At 60.4% G+C, this 16,900-nt stretch overlaps 2 protein-coding genes across 5 annotated transcripts in view; one reads left to right on the plus strand and one right to left on the minus strand.

Moving 5' to 3' along the window:
* Positions 1-560: 560 nt before the first annotated feature.
* PC (pyruvate carboxylase) overlaps positions 561-16,900 on the minus strand; it is a 100,461-nt gene continuing 84,121 nt past the window's right edge. For all 4 annotated transcript variants that reach the window (XM_077862566.1, XM_077862565.1, XM_077862564.1 and 1 more), the window contains 12 exons: positions 15,210-15,392; positions 5,253-5,397; positions 4,810-4,899; positions 4,501-4,722; positions 3,868-4,024; positions 3,131-3,371; positions 2,756-3,005; positions 2,305-2,549; positions 2,042-2,221; positions 1,717-1,965; positions 1,282-1,422; positions 561-1,196 (listed from right to left, as the gene is read on the minus strand). In XM_077862566.1, the coding sequence (XP_077718692.1) occupies positions 948-1,196; positions 1,282-1,422; positions 1,717-1,965; positions 2,042-2,221; positions 2,305-2,549; positions 2,756-3,005; positions 3,131-3,371; positions 3,868-4,024; positions 4,501-4,722; positions 4,810-4,899; positions 5,253-5,397; positions 15,210-15,392 (2,352 nt within the window). In that variant the 3' untranslated portion in view covers positions 561-947. The remainder of the gene's footprint in view (positions 1,197-1,281; positions 1,423-1,716; positions 1,966-2,041; positions 2,222-2,304; positions 2,550-2,755; positions 3,006-3,130; positions 3,372-3,867; positions 4,025-4,500; positions 4,723-4,809; positions 4,900-5,252; positions 5,398-15,209; positions 15,393-16,900) is intronic.
* LRFN4 (leucine rich repeat and fibronectin type III domain containing 4) lies at positions 8,139-12,170 on the plus strand. Its single transcript, XM_077862569.1, has 3 exons — positions 8,139-8,984; positions 9,422-10,780; positions 11,328-12,170. Exons 2-3 carry the CDS (start codon positions 9,432-9,434, stop codon positions 11,887-11,889), a joined length of 1,911 nt encoding a protein of 636 aa, XP_077718695.1. The 5' UTR covers positions 8,139-8,984; positions 9,422-9,431; the 3' UTR covers positions 11,890-12,170.

Here is a 16,900-nt window from a genome sequence, read left to right on the forward strand (position 1 = left end):
GGAATAGGAATGGGCAGGATTAGATCTGGAGACTCAATCCAGTGCTCCTAACCTCCCACTAAAATCCTCACCCACAGGTTCCCACATCCAAGGGTTTTGCCCACCTCCTAGATGTTGGTGCCTGTTTGCATCCAGTCCTGAACTAATGGGGTGGTAGGTTTTCCCTGGTTTTAGGAAGTAAAGCAGTATGGTTGGGAAGCAACTCCACTGACAGCTTGAGTATGAATGCTCTGCCTCTTACTAGCTGTGGGGTCCTGGACAAGTTATTTAACCTTCCTAGGACTCCATTTCTCTGTCCATAAAATGGATGACCGATGCCTTGAGTTAATGGGTGTTAAATGCTTATAACAGCCGAAGCTCTCAGTACAGTTAACTAATTCTGTTAGGGTGTGTATACCATAGGCACTCTGTAGTGGCTGAAACCAAGGCCACTATTCTCCTACTCTCCAAGAGTTAGATAAAACTAACCTGCCCTTGCTATGAGGAGTCCCAGTAGGCAGCCCTGCCCCTCTGCTGAGTGGCGCAGGGTGGGGGGTTGGGGTACTGCACAGGACCCAGCATAGAGGGCAGGGGAAGCCAGTTTTATTGAGCGAAGTTCTCAGGACTTGGAGCCTAGATCTCCCCTACGAGGTAGCACCCCTAAACCTGCTCCCCTGGGTCTTAGGCCCTCCTACACACCATCACCTGCAGTCTCCAACAAGGAGAGGAATCTTGTTTGGCAAGAGATGACTATGTGAGCAGCTGTCCAGCAGGGAAAGACAAATGGCTGGAGGAAAGGAATGTGCCACAGCAGGCAGTGTTTCTCCTGCCACAAGCAGCTGAGGACAGGAGCTCCAGGGCTAAGCCTTTCTGCTCTCAGGCATGGGCTGGCCTGGGCCTGCCCTGGCAGCACAGTGTCTATTGAAGGCTTGGGGTGGGGATGGCCAGGCTGCCAATCTGGGGCAAGATCACTCAATCTCCAGGATGAGGTCATCGCCCTCCAGTGTCATGTCTGTGGTTACGTGGACCTTGCGGACAGTGCCCTCCATGGGTGAAGTCACCACAGTCTCCATCTTCATGGCACTGAGCACACAGAGGGGCTGGCCCTTGGCCACCTTGGCCCCAGCTGCCACCTTGATGTCTATCACCTTCCCAGGCATGGGTGCCCCAATCTGGCCCTTCACATCCTTCAGGGCCTTGGGGTGGAAGTGCATTTCCTGTAGACAAGACAAGAGGGGGAGAGACATGAGGCATCGGCCCTACCTGTCCCCACCACGTGGCTGGCCCTAGGAGGGGCTGTACCTTCATGGCCTGAGTGTCCTTGACCAGAATGGACCGCAGCTGTCCATTGAGCTCAAAGAAGACCTGCCTCTGGCCAGCCCGGTTCAGGTCACTTATGGCCAGAGCCTTGATGTGCAGTGTCTTGCCCCGCTCCAGCTCCACCTGCAAGGAGGGCACAGAGACTCAAGAGCCGGGGGTCAGGGGCAATAAAACACACCAAGTCTGGGTAGAGCAGCCCCCCAACCAAGTCCCAGGCAAGTCCCTCAACCCTGGATCTCAGCTCTTCACTTGTGAAGGCCTAGCCTCCTCATCTCTCAAGGGTTTTTTGGGCACCGACAGCTTGTGAGGCAAGGTGACAGCCAAGCCAAAGCCTGGAGCTCTAGATGTGCTAGTGTCCTTAGGGATGCAGGGGTAGGGCTGAGGTGGGGAGTGTAGATAGGGGCCAGAGCCACTCACCTCAAACTCCTCTGCAATTTTGGGTCCCTGCAGGAAGAGGCGGGTATTGAGGCTATCCAGGGGGCCAAAGGTAGCTGTGAAGTCCTTGAAGTGGGCAAAGACGTCTGGATATATGGCTGCTGAGAGCACATCTTCTGGGGTCACCTCCTCCCCATGCCGTTCAGTCAGCTCCTTCTCCAGCAGCTGCAGATCCAGTGGGGGGAGGGAGGCTCCTGGCCGCCCTTCTACCCTTGGCAGGTCCTTTAGCACCTGGGGAGCAAAGCAGAGGGTCAGGCCTGATGCCTGCACCCAGTCTCCACCCTCAGGCTGTGCTGGGCCTTCCTACCTTAGAGCGAAGGGGCTCAGGGAAGCCCCCGTGGGGAATGCCAATGTAGCCCTGCAGGAACTCCACCACGGAACGGGGGAAGGACAATTCTTCTGCCTGGGCTTCAGCCTCTGCCCGGCTCAGCCCATTCTGTACCATGAACTGGGCCAGGTCCCCCACGATCTTGGAGGACGGGGTCACCTGAGAAGAAAAGCCCCAGGTTGGGATGCTTGGCATCTTATGGAGGCCCAGAGGCAGGGATAAGAGCACTGGGCCTAGCTCACCTTGATGAGATCGCCCAGCATCTGGTTGGCCTCCACATAGGCCTTCTTGACTTCCTTGAACTTGGAGCCAAGCCCCATGCTGTGTGCCTGGAAGTGCAGATTGGTGTACTGGCCGCCTGGGATCTCGTTCTCATACACGTCCGAATTGCCAGACTTCATGGTGGCCGTGCAGTCAAAGGCCGCATACAATCCCCGGGCCCCCTCCCAGTACTCACTGTAGTCAAACACACGTTCCAGGGGCACCCCTGCAGGGAGGCCAGGAGAATTTGCTAAGTTCCCAGGTGTTCCTCCTCCCAGGACCCCGGAGCCAGGTTAGGTCCCATCTTGGATGTGGGTGATAGAAGACAAAGTCAGGAAAGCTCATCTGGATTCAAGCATAGGCCAGACTCTACTAGAACTAATAAGGTCCACAGCTGCGAGGGAAGTGGCCATGGACTCCAGCCGTTCTTACCTGTGTCCAGGGGAGTCCCTCGGGTGCAGGCCACCAGGGCCCCCATGCTGGGCTGTGAAGTCATCCCGGACATGGAGTCAGATGCCACATCTACCACATCAGCCCCAGCCTGGGCACAGGCCAACATAGCTGCCACACCTGCCCCTGATGTGTCATGGGTGTGGATGTGCAGTGGAAGGTCGGGGAACCGGTCCCTGAGGGAGCTGACCAGCATGGTGCAGGCTGTAGGCTTTAGCAGCCCTGCCATGTCCTGGGGCAAGAAGGAAAGAAAAAGGCTGGTAAGGAGGGGGTGTGATGGGGAGACAGGCTGGGGGTGGGGTGGGGAGGAGAGATGAGTAAGGGGCAAGGGGGAATCCCAGGGTGGGGGGAAGGCACCTTGATACACAGGATATGGGTGCCAGCTCGCACCAGCTCTTCCGCCAAGCCCATGTAGTACTGCAGTGAGTATTTGGTGCGGTTGGGGTCGGCCACGTCACCAGTGTAGGAGATGGCAGCCTCCACCACGCCACCAGCATTGCCTGCAGCCTCCATGCCCAGTAGCAGATTCGGCATGTAGTTGAGGGAGTCAAAAACCCGGAAGACGTCCATGCCATTCTCCTTGGCTACCTCACAGAACCTGAGTGGGTAGGAGAGCGCACCCTTCCGATAAGGGTCAACCCCATCCCACTCCCTCCTGCACATCCCTCTCTGGCTCTGGCCTGGCAGGGGGAGTGGCACCCCAAGGTGGAAAAGGCCTTCTCTGGGGCAACCTGGCTGGGCAGAGCCACCCTAGAGGCATTGGGCATCCAGCAGAGCTGCCCTGCCCTAGTCATGTACAGTGCAGTTCAGTCGGCCCAGGTCAGAAAAATCGGCTGGGGAGTCTTTGCAAGAGTGGCAGTCCTGAGGGAAAAGGAGCACTGAACAAAGGAGTCCTGAGGTCTCCACTGCCCCCGTGAGCTAGAAGTCCTTCCAGTTCTTCTATGATTCTGCACTCCATGAAATTTCCAGATAGCCGCCCTTGCTGGGTACAGCTAGGAGGCTTGGTGTCAAGCCCTCCACGGGGACCACAGGCCATCTCACTGTGGCCCAGCACCCGACCACGCAGTACAGTGCCCACCCGACCCCAGGCTCACTTGAACACCACATTGTCAGGGTAGTTGGTGTAGCCCACAGCATTGGCCCCCCGCAGCAGCATCTGAAACGGGATGTTGGGGATGAGCTCCCGGAGCTCCTGCAGCCGCCGCCAGGGGCACTCGTACAGAAAGCGCATGGCAACATCAAACGTGGCTCCTGCACAGGGACCGAGAAGTCCAGGTCAGCCCCTCGCTTCCCTGGGACTCCACCACACCCTGCAGCTCTGCAGCCTAAGCCTCCAGCCCTCGAACCATCCAGCCCTCTTCAAGATCTCTCAGTCCTGTCCCAATCCTTGAAGACTTCCCTTTGCTGCTCACTCAGCGTAGCTCAGGATCAGTGACCTCTGTGCCCCCTTTCACCTGCCACCAAGTCTCTGTGCTGTAACTAACAGGCTGGTGGCCACTCTCTGACCTTGAGCATACCAGGGTCTCAGCTCTGCGACCTCATGCCCAGCACCAGGCCTGCCCAGAGTGGGCACCAGGCATTGCTGAACAAATGAACACCATGCCTTGTTCACTTCTCACTGGTTTCCTCGATGTTAACATCTCCAGCTTCTGGAGTGGCCAGTGGCCACACTGGATACCCAGTGCCTTTCAGGTGCTGTCCCACATTCCCGCCCTCTTCCAGCCTACCTCCCCAGTTCTCTATGCTGAAGAGCTTGCTGAAGTTGTGGGCAACGTAGGGGGCAATCTTTTTGAGATCATGGGTTCGCACACGAGTGGCCAGCAGCGACTGGTGGGCATCCCTGAAGGTTGTGTCCATGAGCAGCAGCCCCTGGTGGTTCCTCACAGCTCGAGCAAAGCCCTCAGGCCCCTCCCGCAGCAGGATGTCTCTGAAACCAGCTGGGGGTGGGCCTAGGGCAGAACTGGGCATCAGCACTCATCCTTCAGGCAACAACCTCCTCTTTGTGTCCCCAAGTTGGCAGAAGGAATCTCACCTACCTATGGGCACCGCAGGGACAACAGGGTCCGTGGGGCTGGGGCTGGCCTTGACAGGGATTGGGGTGGTTGGTCCGTTCACCATGACATGACCTAGGAAGAGAGTGGGTAGTGGGGTCAGGTCAGGCTGGGGAGTGTCTGAGGGCAGGAATGACAGTAGATGGGCCTGAGGATAAGGGGTTCCTCCAGGATCCCCACTCCTCCAGCTGGCCCCTGTCCTCTCCAAAGCCAGGGCCTCCTGGGTCCAGGCAGTGGGAACCTACTGAGGGCTGTGTGGGCAGACGAGGGGGCACCTCTAAGATCAGGAGCAAGGAAGGTGGGCAAGGTGGGAGAGTGAAGCAGAGGAGGTGGGGTGCAGGACCAAAACGAGGGCAGGGACAGTGGGTGCTAGGAAGCTCTTCTAGATGGGGCCAGGAGGGGAGAGCAGGGCAGTCTGGGGGCCAGACCGAGGTAGTGCAGCAGCTTCTGAGCCCGGTTCTGCGCAGGCCGCAGCTGGAAAAGCTCCGGGTTCTCATCGATGAACTGGGTGTCCACGGTGCCTGCCAGGAACTGCTGGTTGTTGAGCACATTCTGCAGGAAGGGGATGTTGGTCTGCAGGATAGAGGTGGGTGGGAGGGTGTCATGATGTAGCAGGGATGGGGAGAGAAGAGGCTGAAGGGCCAGCGTGGGCCAGCATAGCTCCCCCACGTTCCCCAGGATACTAGGCTGAGGTCTGAGGCCTCCCTGTGGGATAACCTCCTCACCCACCCCCTATTCTGGCAGAGTCCTGTAAGTTGTTAGGGGGCTGAGTCCACTTCCTCCCCTCTTGCTCACTCCAGAGGATGTGCTGAATCAGCTCCTCCTTCCTAAGGGATCTGGAAATAAGCACCTCCCCTTCACACAACCTAGAAACTTGGTCAGGCCTTTCCCATAGCACCATGACAAAGTAGCTATGCTCACCTTCCCAGCCATGCTTCTTGACAGATGTCCCCTACCTTTAGCAACCCCCTTTCCTGCAACCCCTCCACTCCCCACAGCCACACTTTGGTACCCTTGCTAAGATCCCTCCTTGTGGCTATCTCCTGTGGGCTCTTTCCCACCCTTCACTTGCTAATAGCTCCCACCTGGACCTTCTCGCCCTGGGCTTCCAAGACCTCTTGCTCTCCTCCCCAGTCCCCACTGGGGGCTCCTTTCACCCCTGCAGGATGGAGTTCTCAGAGCTGTCACTGGGCCTCTTCTCCTCACACAGCACATTCTCCCTGGGTGGCCTCATCTTGGGCTTCCAGCTTCAGAGCCAAGACCCTAAAGTAGAAATGCCTCCTCGACCCCTCTCCTTGTGTGGCCCTCACCCACCTCGTCAAGTCCAAAGTCAGCTTCCTTCACCCAGTCCTCCTCTGCCTTCTGCTGAGTGCCTCACTGTCCATCCAGTAACCCAAACCTACACTCCATCGCCCTCAATACCCACTCCTGTGTCACTGGTCAAGCCAGATGGCTCTACCATGGCCATCTCTAGACTCTATGACCCCTTGTTTCCAGGTCATGCCTTCTGCCACACTTCCAAGTCATGGCCACCTCCAGCCTTGCCAAAGTTGCCATGTGTTCTCATGCCTCCACTCCTTTGTGCCTGCCTGGGAAGCTCTTCCTGGCAGTCTGAACTTGAAGGCCTTCATCTGTACCTCCCTCTTTTTAGTAGGCTTCTGTGGGGTCAGCTGTTGGAAAGTGCCTCCCTAGGCCTCAGCTTTTGCATGTCTGCCTTCTTCCTATACTTGGGAGCCCTGGGAGCATTGTGCTGCCTTGGGTAGCTGTATCTGCCCGTTTTGTACACAAGATCCCTCATTTCTGCTCATTAACTTATTGGGTGACAGCATGAAGCTGGAGCGGGCCAAGTCCAACCTAGAGGCCACACGGGGGCCTGGAAGCCGGCACACAGAGATGTCCCGTGACTGCCAGGCCACGTGGGTGGGATTCCAGCATGCAATGTGCCTGTGACCACACAGCTGTCACTTCAGATAAGGCACCTCCATGTCACCCATTCATGGCCTCTGTTGGCAACTTCAACAGGGACTCCAGGCCCTGCATGGGCTGAGGAGCCCTGCTGCTACTCAGAAATTCTACCTGCCCCCCTCCTTGGGCTCCTGTCACCTGGAGGCCCAGATGGGAAGGTTGTCTCCCCCACAGTCATTGCAGACCCAGCCAACATTGCCTCATGCCACTAGTGTGACAGATCTGCCTATCTGTCCCTGAAACTAGTGGCTGCCCCTCCTAAAAAAGAGATGGAAACATTTCAACTGGACCAAGGCATGGCATCTGAAGAGATAAACTCAATTAAGCCATCTAAAGAACCTGGAACCGCACAGGGATAAGAGGCATTCTCAGAGGCCTCCCCTCTTCCACCCTACATTTCCCATTTGTAGGCCCCCCTCCCCCCTTCATAACTCTGTGGGGGATGGGTGGTCCTTATGTACTGTGAGCTGGATGCCAGCAGGAACCAAGCCCATCTGGTTCCTCAAGTACCCTAACTCCCAGCACAGAGCCGCTTGATGGATGCTAGTAGATTTGTATGTTTAGAATGAAACATTCTGGAAGGTGAAATGAGGAACAAAGATAGCCCATGCTACTGAGCACCACAGTGGACCTGGGCTGGAATTCAGTGCCTTCATTTTACAAATCCAACAGCTGAGGCCCAGGGGGTGGCAACAGTTAAGAACAGATTCCAGCTGACAGGTAGCCACCCTCACGGGCCACATCGCTACTCTCGGCCCTAGGAGGGAAGTGTATGTGCAATTAATACCCCCTGGCCAAGATGGGTAGTGTTTCAGTGGTTAAATAACTTGCCCAAGGTTACCTGCTCTACCAGGCAAAATCAGAATTCCATGTTTCCCAGGGGGCTGGCCTACCCGGCCCTAGGAATCATGTCTGAAAGGAAGGGAAAGGGACGGGAGTCGGGGTGTCCAGGTGGCCTAAGGACTAGAAGAAACTTGGAGAAAGTGGTGACTTCCCCTGTTTCCCAACGGCCGAAGGGTCCGAGCACTCAGCGCGCCCACCCAAGCCCCGACGACCGGAGGCAGGAAGCGAGGAAGCGGGGATCTCAACCGCCACCGGGAGACGAGCCCACCCTGGGCCGCTCTCCCAGAGAAATGGCCCGACCGGGGCACAAGGGGGAGGGAGGGGCTGCCGGCTCGGCGAGGACCACTGACGACAGCTTCAAACAGCGTGCCACCGCCGGCCTGCTGGGAAACGGCGCCGCGCAGACCAATCGGGCCGGAGGCAGAGACCGGTTGGCTCCCGAGCGTGCCGGGCGGGGCAGGGAGCCCGGGAAGGGGAGGGAGGGGCGGGGCACGGCGCCAGCCGGGAGGCCGAGCCCTCTCGGCCCCACCCCGCAGCAGGCCTGCCGGGGGCGTCGCCCCAGCCCCTCACCCCCACCCCAGGCCCCTTGCCTGCTGGGGACCCTCCACGTGACTCGGTGATGCAGAACGGTTATGACCTTCAGCGTGTGTCTGTGAGGGTCCCAACAGTGCGGGTTTGCGCCCGGCCCTGTCTGTGGGTGCGGGGACTTGTGGGTGTGTGGGCATGTGTGGGTGTGCTGGGGAGGGTGCCCAGCGACATGTGACACAGGCTCCCGTCTCTGGGAGATGGTGAAGGGGCCCGCGAGCTGGCGCTTTGTCTGGCTGTCTGCAGAGTGACGGTTCGCGCGGCGGCGGCGGGCGCCGGTGCGGTGCAGGATGCCGGGGCGCCAGGGTGGCCGGGGGCGCGCGCGCCTGTGCCAGGGTGAGTGCGCTGCGGCAGCGCCGGGGGACTGCGCGGCGGGCCCGCGCCGGCCCGGGCCTCGGGCGTGACCAGGAGCCACCCGTGGGCGCTGCAGTGGCCGCGTGTCCCCGTGACCTCGGGAGCCAGCCGGCCCGGGTGGATCCCCGTGCGCCCCTCCCTGTCCGCCCTCCACGTGCGTGTCCGCGGAGCGCGCGCTCGCCGGCGCGCACCCGCCTGCCTGTCGCCGCCACCGCCGCCGCGAGCCGCCGGGAAAAGGTGCCGGGAACCGAGTGAGCCGGGGCCGCGGGCCCGAGCGCCATGGGCAGGAGGGCGCGCGGCGGGCGGCCGGTCAGCCCCTGGCCTCGCCCCCGCGGGAGAGCGGCCTGGAGTCGGCGGGGGCCGGCCAGGCCCGCGGGGAGGCCGGCCCGCGCCCCCTGAGCTACAGACACCAGGTGAGGGGGCCGCGGGGCACAGCAGCGGTGGATGGCCAGGGAGGGGCGACGGGAGGGGCTTGGGGGGGCGCCTTCCCCGGCGGGGGAGGGGATGGCGCGGAGGGAGGGGGCTGGCGGTTCCTGGAGACGCCAGAGAAAGGAAGTTCCGGGACCCTCCCTGCTCTAGTGTCCACCTCCGCTTCCTGCCTCACGCTGCACCCCATCCCCAGAGCCAGGACCCCCCTACCGGCTTGGGAAATGTGACCTTTACTCTGGGTGGGGGGGGCCTGGCCCTGCAGGCCCCGGCCTTCTTTCAGCCCTGGGGGGCCCCTCGGGCCTCTGACCCTGACCCCCACGTGGGCCAGACTCTGGAAGCTGGCCCTTGGGACTGGGCCACGGGCACAGCCAACACCTGTCCCAGCCCCACCTGTGCCTGGGGCCCTGGCCCTTCCCTACAGGGCACTCACCATGGCCCCGCCACTCCTGCTGCTGCTGCTGGCCAGTGGAGCGGCCGCCTGCCCCCTGCCCTGTGTCTGCCAGAACCTTTCCGAATCGCTCAGCACCCTCTGTGCCCACCGAGGCCTGCTGTTTGTGCCACCCAACGTGGACCGGCGCACAGTGGAGTTGCGGCTGGCTGACAACTTCATCCAGGCCTTGGGGCCACCAGACTTTCGAAACATGACAGGGTTGGTGGACCTGACGCTGTCCCGAAACGCCATCACCCGCATCGGGGCCCGCGCTTTTGGGGACCTGGAAAGCCTGCGCTCCCTGCACCTGGATGGCAACAGGCTGGTGGAGCTGGGCGCCGGCAGCCTACGGGGCCCTGTCAACCTGCAGCACCTCATCCTCAGTGGCAACCAGCTGGGCCGCATCTCACCTGGGGCCTTCGATGACTTCCTGGACAGCCTAGAGGACCTGGACTTGTCCTACAACAACCTGCGGCAGGTACCCTGGGCCGGAATCGGTGCCATGCCTGCCCTGCACACCCTCAACCTGGACCACAACCTCATCGATGCACTGCCCCCGGGTGCCTTTGCACAGCTCGGCCAGCTCTCCCGTCTTGACCTCACCTCCAACCGCCTGGCCACACTGGCACCCGACCCGCTCTTTTCCCGGGGGCGCGACGCAGAGGCCTCGCCTGCCCCCCTGGTGCTGAGCTTCAGCGGGAACCCCCTGCACTGCAACTGCGAGCTGCTGTGGCTGCGGCGGCTGGCCCGGCCTGACGACCTAGAGACGTGCGCCTCCCCTCCAGGCCTGGCTGGCCGCTACTTCTGGGCAGTGCCCGAGGGCGAGTTCTCCTGTGAGCCTCCCCTCATTGCCCGCCACACACAGCGCCTCTGGGTGCTGGAGGGCCAGCGGGCCACGCTGCGGTGCCGGGCCCTTGGCGACCCTGCGCCCACCATGCACTGGGTTGGCCCCGATGACCGGCTGGTTGGCAACTCCTCTCGAGCCCGGGCTTTCCCCAACGGGACCCTGGAGATTGGGGTGACAGGCTCTGGGGACGCGGGGGGCTACACGTGCATTGCCACCAACCCTGCTGGTGAGGCCACAGCCCACGTAGAGCTACGAGTGCTGGCCCTGCCCCATGGTGGGAATGGCAGCACTGAGGGGGGCCGCCCTGGGCCCTCGGACATTGCTGCCTCAGCCCGCACTGCTGCTGAGGGCGAGGGGACACTCGAGTCTGAGCCGGCTGTGCAGGTGACGGAGGTGACTGCCACCTCAGGGCTTGTGAGCTGGGGGCCGGGGCGGCCAGCAGACCCCGTGTGGATGTTCCAAATCCAGTATAACAGCAGCGAGGACGAGACCCTCATCTACCGGTGAGGATGCACTTTGCAGCCCGCAGCCCCTGCTTCACTCCCAGCTGCCCCTCCTCACCCCTCCCGGACTCAGCCACCTCCATTCACCCCTCCTCAGCTTCTGAGCTGCCTGCAGGGAGAGGGGAGGGGCAGGCACCAGGGAGAGGTGGGAAGTGCCCCATGAAGTCTCTTGGTGTGGCTGAGCAAGTACAGGCTTCCTGGCATCTGGTCTCTGCATTTAAGCACACCAGCCTGGGCCACACATACGTGTGTTCTTTCTGGCTCTGACAACGTGACTCTCCACCACCTCCCTGGCTTGCCCTGGGCTTGTGCATCAACACATATGCCTGCCTGTCCCCTTGCACTGTCCCCAGCTGCACACATGCATGCCTGTCTTGGCTTCTCTGCCTTCTTGAGTAAACCGACAAGGCCCATGTGGTCCTAGGGGAGAGGAGTGATCTGAGCTGGACCTGGGAGCATGCAGTGAAGGTGGGAGGTGTGCAGTGAAGGGGTGTGAGCTGGGGCCAGGGCCTGGACCCAGGCTCTGATCAACCACCCTTGCCCACAGGATCGTCCCAGCCTCCAGCCACCACTTCCTGCTGAAGCACCTAGTCCCTGGTGCCGACTATGACCTCTGCCTGCTGGCCCTGTCACCTGCCGCTGGACCTTCCGACCTCACAGCCACGAGGCTGCTGGGCTGTGCCCACTTCTCCACACTACCGGCTGCACCCCTGTGCCACGCCCTGCAGGCCCATGTGCTGGGCGGGACCCTGACCGTGGCCGTGGGGGGTGTGCTGGTGGCTGCCTTACTGGTCTTCACTGTGGCCTTGCTGGTTCGGGGCCGGGGGGCCGGGAATGGCCGCCTCCCCCTCAAGCTCAGCCACGTCCAATCCCAGACCAATGGAGGCCCCAGCCCCACGCCCAAGGCCCACCCGCCACGGAGCCCACCACCTCGGCCCCAACGCAGCTGCTCCCTGGACCTGGGAGACGCCAGCGGGTGCTACGGTTATGCCAGGCGCCTTGGAGGGGCCTGGGCCCGGAGGAGCCACTCCGTGCATGGGGGGCTGCTCGGGGCTGGGTGCCGGGGGGTGGGGGGCAGCATGGAGCAGCTGGAGGAGAGTGTGGTGTGATGGGAAGGGAGTCAGCCCAGGGTGGGCTGGGGAAGGGGCAGAGGGCATGGGGTGGGCAGCTGCGGGGCCTGGTGGGTCAGCGCTGCCTGGGAGTCTCTCCTGATTTTACCCTTGGTACCTCAGGCTCCCTTTGTACTTGGCAGGACAGGGGGCCCTATCCCTGGTTCTGGCCTCCAGACCCGTGTTCCTCCAACAGGTGCTCACAGCCACCAAGGCAGGGGCTGCAGCCACCAAGCGGAAGTCTTGTTTTTCTTTATAATAAAATTGTTGGGTACACCTCAGTGCTAGCCTGTCTCATCCTGCTAGGCTCCCTGAGAGTGGAGGGGAACGCGTGGGCCAGTAGAGGCACACAGGACAGGGTCAGGCCTGGGGCTGCTAGCCCCATAGAGGTGGCCCAAACAGCCTGGGGTGTGTGCCCTCATCCTCATCTGTCTAATGGCCAAGTGCTTGGGGCTGGTACCTCCTGTCCCAGGTGAGCTGGACCAGCACCTAGAGAAGGGGAAGGGCTGTGACTGAGCCTCTGGGCCCTGGGCCTATGTCTGTGAGGGAAGAGAACACCCCTTCCTGGCAGGACATGGAGGGGATGTGACATCCTCATGGAGGCATGGATGTCATGGTGCACAGAGTGGCAACAGGGGCACAGGGGATGTGGCACAGCCCTTCAGGGCAAAGGGACCTTGTCTGATAACAGTCTTTTAACTCAGTAGGAAGGCCCCCATGGCTTCCATCAGGGACAACCTCTTTCACCGTCTTTCAGGGCATCTTCTGGATTTGTAAAATGTTATCCTGGAGGGATTGGAATATGCTTGGAATCCCACTGCCCTATCAGCCCAAGACCTTCTGGAAGGTTCATCAGTGCTAGAGGCCCTGAGCTCCCAGCTGCTCCACTGATGCCCTCCACTCCCCATCCTGTGGCTTTGCTCTGGGCTTATCTTGAAAGACTGACTCAAACCCTTGCTGGACACTGGAGGGATAAACACTAGGAAGGGGGTGCCCACACCCACAGGGCCACTGCCCTGCTTCTGTTCCCCACCCCGAGGAGCTGGAGTTTGGGGGGAGTGGGCATGCCCTGCTCTGCCTCCTCTCGACCCAAGACCCCTGCCAGCCTCTGGCCCCGGGCACAGGCTCTGCCAGCCTTTGAACAATCACAGCTCCAAGTGTCAGCTGAAGGAAGTCCGTGCTCCAGACACAAATACTTGCCGATGTGTGGCTCTCTGCTGGGCTAGGTGCACCCAGATGCTTTAAGAACATGCAGGTGCCTGGGCCTCACTGAGGCACCCCATAGCCTATAATGGTGCCCAGGTCGTGGCAGCCACAGTACATGTGCCAAGGGGTGCATGGACATTTATCTGAGGCCCACCAGGGTTCTAATGGGCAGCCCCGAGGAAAACTGGAACAACAGGTATGTGTGTGCACACGTGTGCTAGCCAAGCTCACACACTTGTGGGTTTGCACGGTGTTGACATATGTGCGCTTGCCCTCCCAGCCCCAGAACACATACCTGGGTGTGGCTCAAGAGAGATCCTGGTTTAATTAAATGAAACGAGGTCCTAAACAGAATAGCAGGAGAGCATGGGCCCTCTAAGGGGCTGTAGGGTGAAGGCAGAGGGGAGGGAGGGCCCATGGTGTGTAAGATGAGAAGGTGCAAGGTGCTGCAAGGTGCTGGGTGTGGGAGGCTCTAGAGGTGGCAGGAGCCAGCGGCCTAGTCAGGGTGCACATTTGGGGAGGACTCTGGTGCCCCAAGGAACCAGAAACACGTGTCCCAAGGTTTCCTCCTTGTGAGCCACAAGGCTCTGGTCTCCCTTCTCCGCCCTCAGGGCTCTCAGACACTAGGTGTGCAGGAGCCTGCCAGCTGTAGGGCAGGTGAAAGGCCCAGTGGCCCGGGGGCACAAGCACAAGGGCCAGCCGGGCTTACCAGTAAGAACAAGAGCCACAAAGGCAGGCAGGCAGGGCCACGGTGCATACTGGCCACCCGGCCCCCAAAGCACCCCTAAGACACCATGTGGGGAAACCCAAGGCCCCTGAGAGAGCAGCACATTGAACACATGACGCCACAACACGTCTCTGTATTTGTGCAGAGAACAGCCCCCAGACCAGGAGCCCCGAGGCTTCCCACAGAAGTGCACAGAGACGCCCCAACACCCAGGGAACAGCCATTCCCTCTAAGGTGGGCCAAGGGCCTGAGGAGAAACGGCTGACCAAGCCTTGACCCCACAGGTACGCTTCCTCCCTCCTTCCACACCATGTGCTTCGAGAGGCTTCTGCACCTACCAGGGCTCCTGCCAGGACACACCACATAGCCAGACCAGCAGGTGAGAGGACAGTACTGCCCATATCCCCTGACCTCACCAGCCGAGCCTGGACCCCAGGCAGGACTGGAGGCAGCCGAGAGGAGAAGGTGACACAAGGGGGACATCAGCCAGTACCTCAGCACACACACCCTGTGCCTCTGTGCAGGGCAGGCCAGAGAGGGCATCCTCTGCATTGGGTGCCATCCTTTGGGCACTCCCAGGAGAGGCTGAGGGCTGGTCTGCCCAGAAACCACCCCCATGGTTGGGCCGGGTGGCACAGTCCACTGAGGGCAGAGCCCTCCTTCCTGCTCTTGTGCCGCAGAGTGTCTGCTGGCAGCATCTGCCCAGGGGATGCCCACATATATGGAGGCAGTGCTGGCCTCAAGGCCAAGGCAGTATGTGGCTGTGGCTTCATCTCTAGCTACAGACGGGGAATCGAGGGGCTGACGAGCATCTCAGGTCCTTGCCTGACAGCTGGGCTAGGAACGCCCTGAGGGTGGGCGATGTGCCCCACTCTGCCCTTGCTCAGGCCTCCCAGCTGCAGCCTCCCTTCCTCGCTGTCCCAAAAGCACCAACATGATGCTGGTGCCAGGCCAGGGGATGGGAGCTGTGAGGGCAGACAAGGGTCTCATTTTATGCCCAGTGACCTCATCCACACAGGCTTGTGCTCTCACCCAGGGTTTTCCTGGGACTCAGAATTCCTGAGAGCTTGTTCAAAACTGGGTTCTCTACCCCAACATGCGGGATCAGAATTTCCAGAAGGAGGCCTATAATATGTGGATTGAACACAGACTCCATGTGATCTCACCTAAGAAGGGCAAGAAGAAGTGTGGGGCTCCCCGGAACAAGTCTCCTGTCTCTGGCCGAGCGTCCCCTGAGCATCTGATGCCGAGGCCTACTCCCAGGAGGCTGAGGGGCCTGGCACCAGCAGAGGCAGAGCAGTTGGGAGAGTCCCCGTGCAGCAGAGGGACAGAACTGAGCGGGACTGTGAGCGACTAGAAAGCAGGCAAAGCATACAGCCTCTCTCACCTTTACACCTCGGACTCGGAACTCCGCAAGGGCTCTGCTCATCTTGGTGGCGGCCGTGGGGTGGTCTTTGCCATGAGCAATGACTTTGACGAGCAGGGAGTCATAGTGCGGGGAGATGACAGCTCCTTGGAAGGCAGATGCATTATCCAGGCGGATGCCCATGCCCTCTCCGCTCCGGAACACCTGTGGGCACAGGTGAGCAGGGTCAGGAACTGGGTCTTAAGCAGGAGTCAAGATGTGCCCCAACCCCACCCCAGGCTGGACAAGGGCAGATGTGGCAGGGGGCTGTTCCTAGCACAGGTGCACCAACTCTGGCTTGTGAAGTTCTGCCTAGTTTTCACCAACAAAGCCAGGGGTGCCAGTGCGTGCTCTGGGTGCCAGTCACTGCTTCCTTCTCCCTGAGAGCTGGCAGGGGAAGAGGCAAGAGGGGGAACAGGGGAGGCCCTGCTCTTCCCAGTCCCAGGGCTATACGCCCAGAGCTCAGGGCTGACACAGAGCTCAGCAGAGCACAGACAGGGGCCCTGGGCAGGCAGGAGCCAAAGCCCCCAACCTCCCACCCGCCTTCCTGCCTAACCCTCTTGCCTTTCAAATTCATTCATCCCACAGCATTTGTGGGCACCAGGGTGAGCAGCTAAAAGAGGGTCCCTGTCCACAGGGGGCTCCCAGCCTGCTGGGCAAGGCCGTAGACAAACGTACAAATTCAGATTAGTGACAGGGACACTGCAGGGCATGAGCAGGCCAAGGAGGGAAGGCAAGCTGAGGGGTTTTGTTTTAACATACACAGTGAAATGATGAGGAAGGCCTCGGTGTCCCCTCACTTTCCCCTCCTTCAGAAGGGGAGAATGGAAGGGAGAGGGAGGAGAGGCAGAAGAAAAGCTGAGAATGGCAAGAGGGGCTGGATGCAGAGTTCTCGGGAGAACAGGTGCATACTCGCATGTGAGAGAGGGAAGCAGGGCAGAAGAGGACGGGTCCCAGAGGCAGATTCGGGGGGTGAAGCGGGGGTTCCAAGTCCAAGGCTGGACAGAGACAGGGTCCTGGGGGGACAGGGGTTTAGGATGTCTGGGGTAACTGGTACACACATGAACATCTGTGACGAGGACAGGGGTGAGTTCCTGCAGGGAGAGCCTTCACCTGGGGCCGGGGGACCCCTGTGAGGCACCAATGAGGTAGGAGGATGAGGAGTGGGAGGGACAGCCCAAGGGGCTTGGGACACCCACTGCACCATGTTTCCGCTTCTAAGGGACACAGGCCTGTGTTCGATAAAAAGGAACTTAATAAAATATTTAAGGGTGAACACTCAGCTGTGAGCAGGAACTGTCAGCTAAAAATATTCTGTGGTAAACCAGGCTCAGAGGAGCCAGGCCTTGGAAGTGGAGGTGCAGGAAGGCAGTGGCGCGTCGCAGGGCTGCCCCTTCCCCGCTGAGGGCAGAGAAGTCAGGGGCCGGCCCACTAGACAGCACTCCAGCCTTAGCACTTGCCCCCACCTATGGACTTGAATTGTTCCAGAAATGGAATTCCAGTGGCAGCTGTCTCAGGACTCCCAGAATTCTGCAACTGTCAGAATCCAGATATTCCCTTTCCCTTCCCACATCACTTGTTCCTCAGAAGCCCAGTATTTGTCTCAAAATCATCCTGGGCTTCTCCCTGGACCAGAACCTGAGCTCTCGCACATGTCCCACTTCCTTGGAGGC

The sequence above is a fragment of the Canis aureus genome, chromosome 21 (assembly GCF_053574225.1).
Source record: "Canis aureus isolate CA01 chromosome 21, VMU_Caureus_v.1.0, whole genome shotgun sequence".
Taxonomy (NCBI): Eukaryota; Metazoa; Chordata; class Mammalia; order Carnivora; family Canidae; genus Canis; species Canis aureus.

Excerpts from the sequence above, each read along its gene's own strand:
- LRFN4 (XM_077862569.1), top strand. The coding sequence starts at position 9,432 with ATGGCCCCGCCACTCCTGCTGCTGCTGCTGGCCAGTGGAGCGGCCGCC. Across the intron at positions 10,781-11,327 it reads GACGAGACCCTCATCTACCG|GATCGTCCCAGCCTCCAGCC; the intron begins GTGAGGATGCAC and ends CCTTGCCCACAG.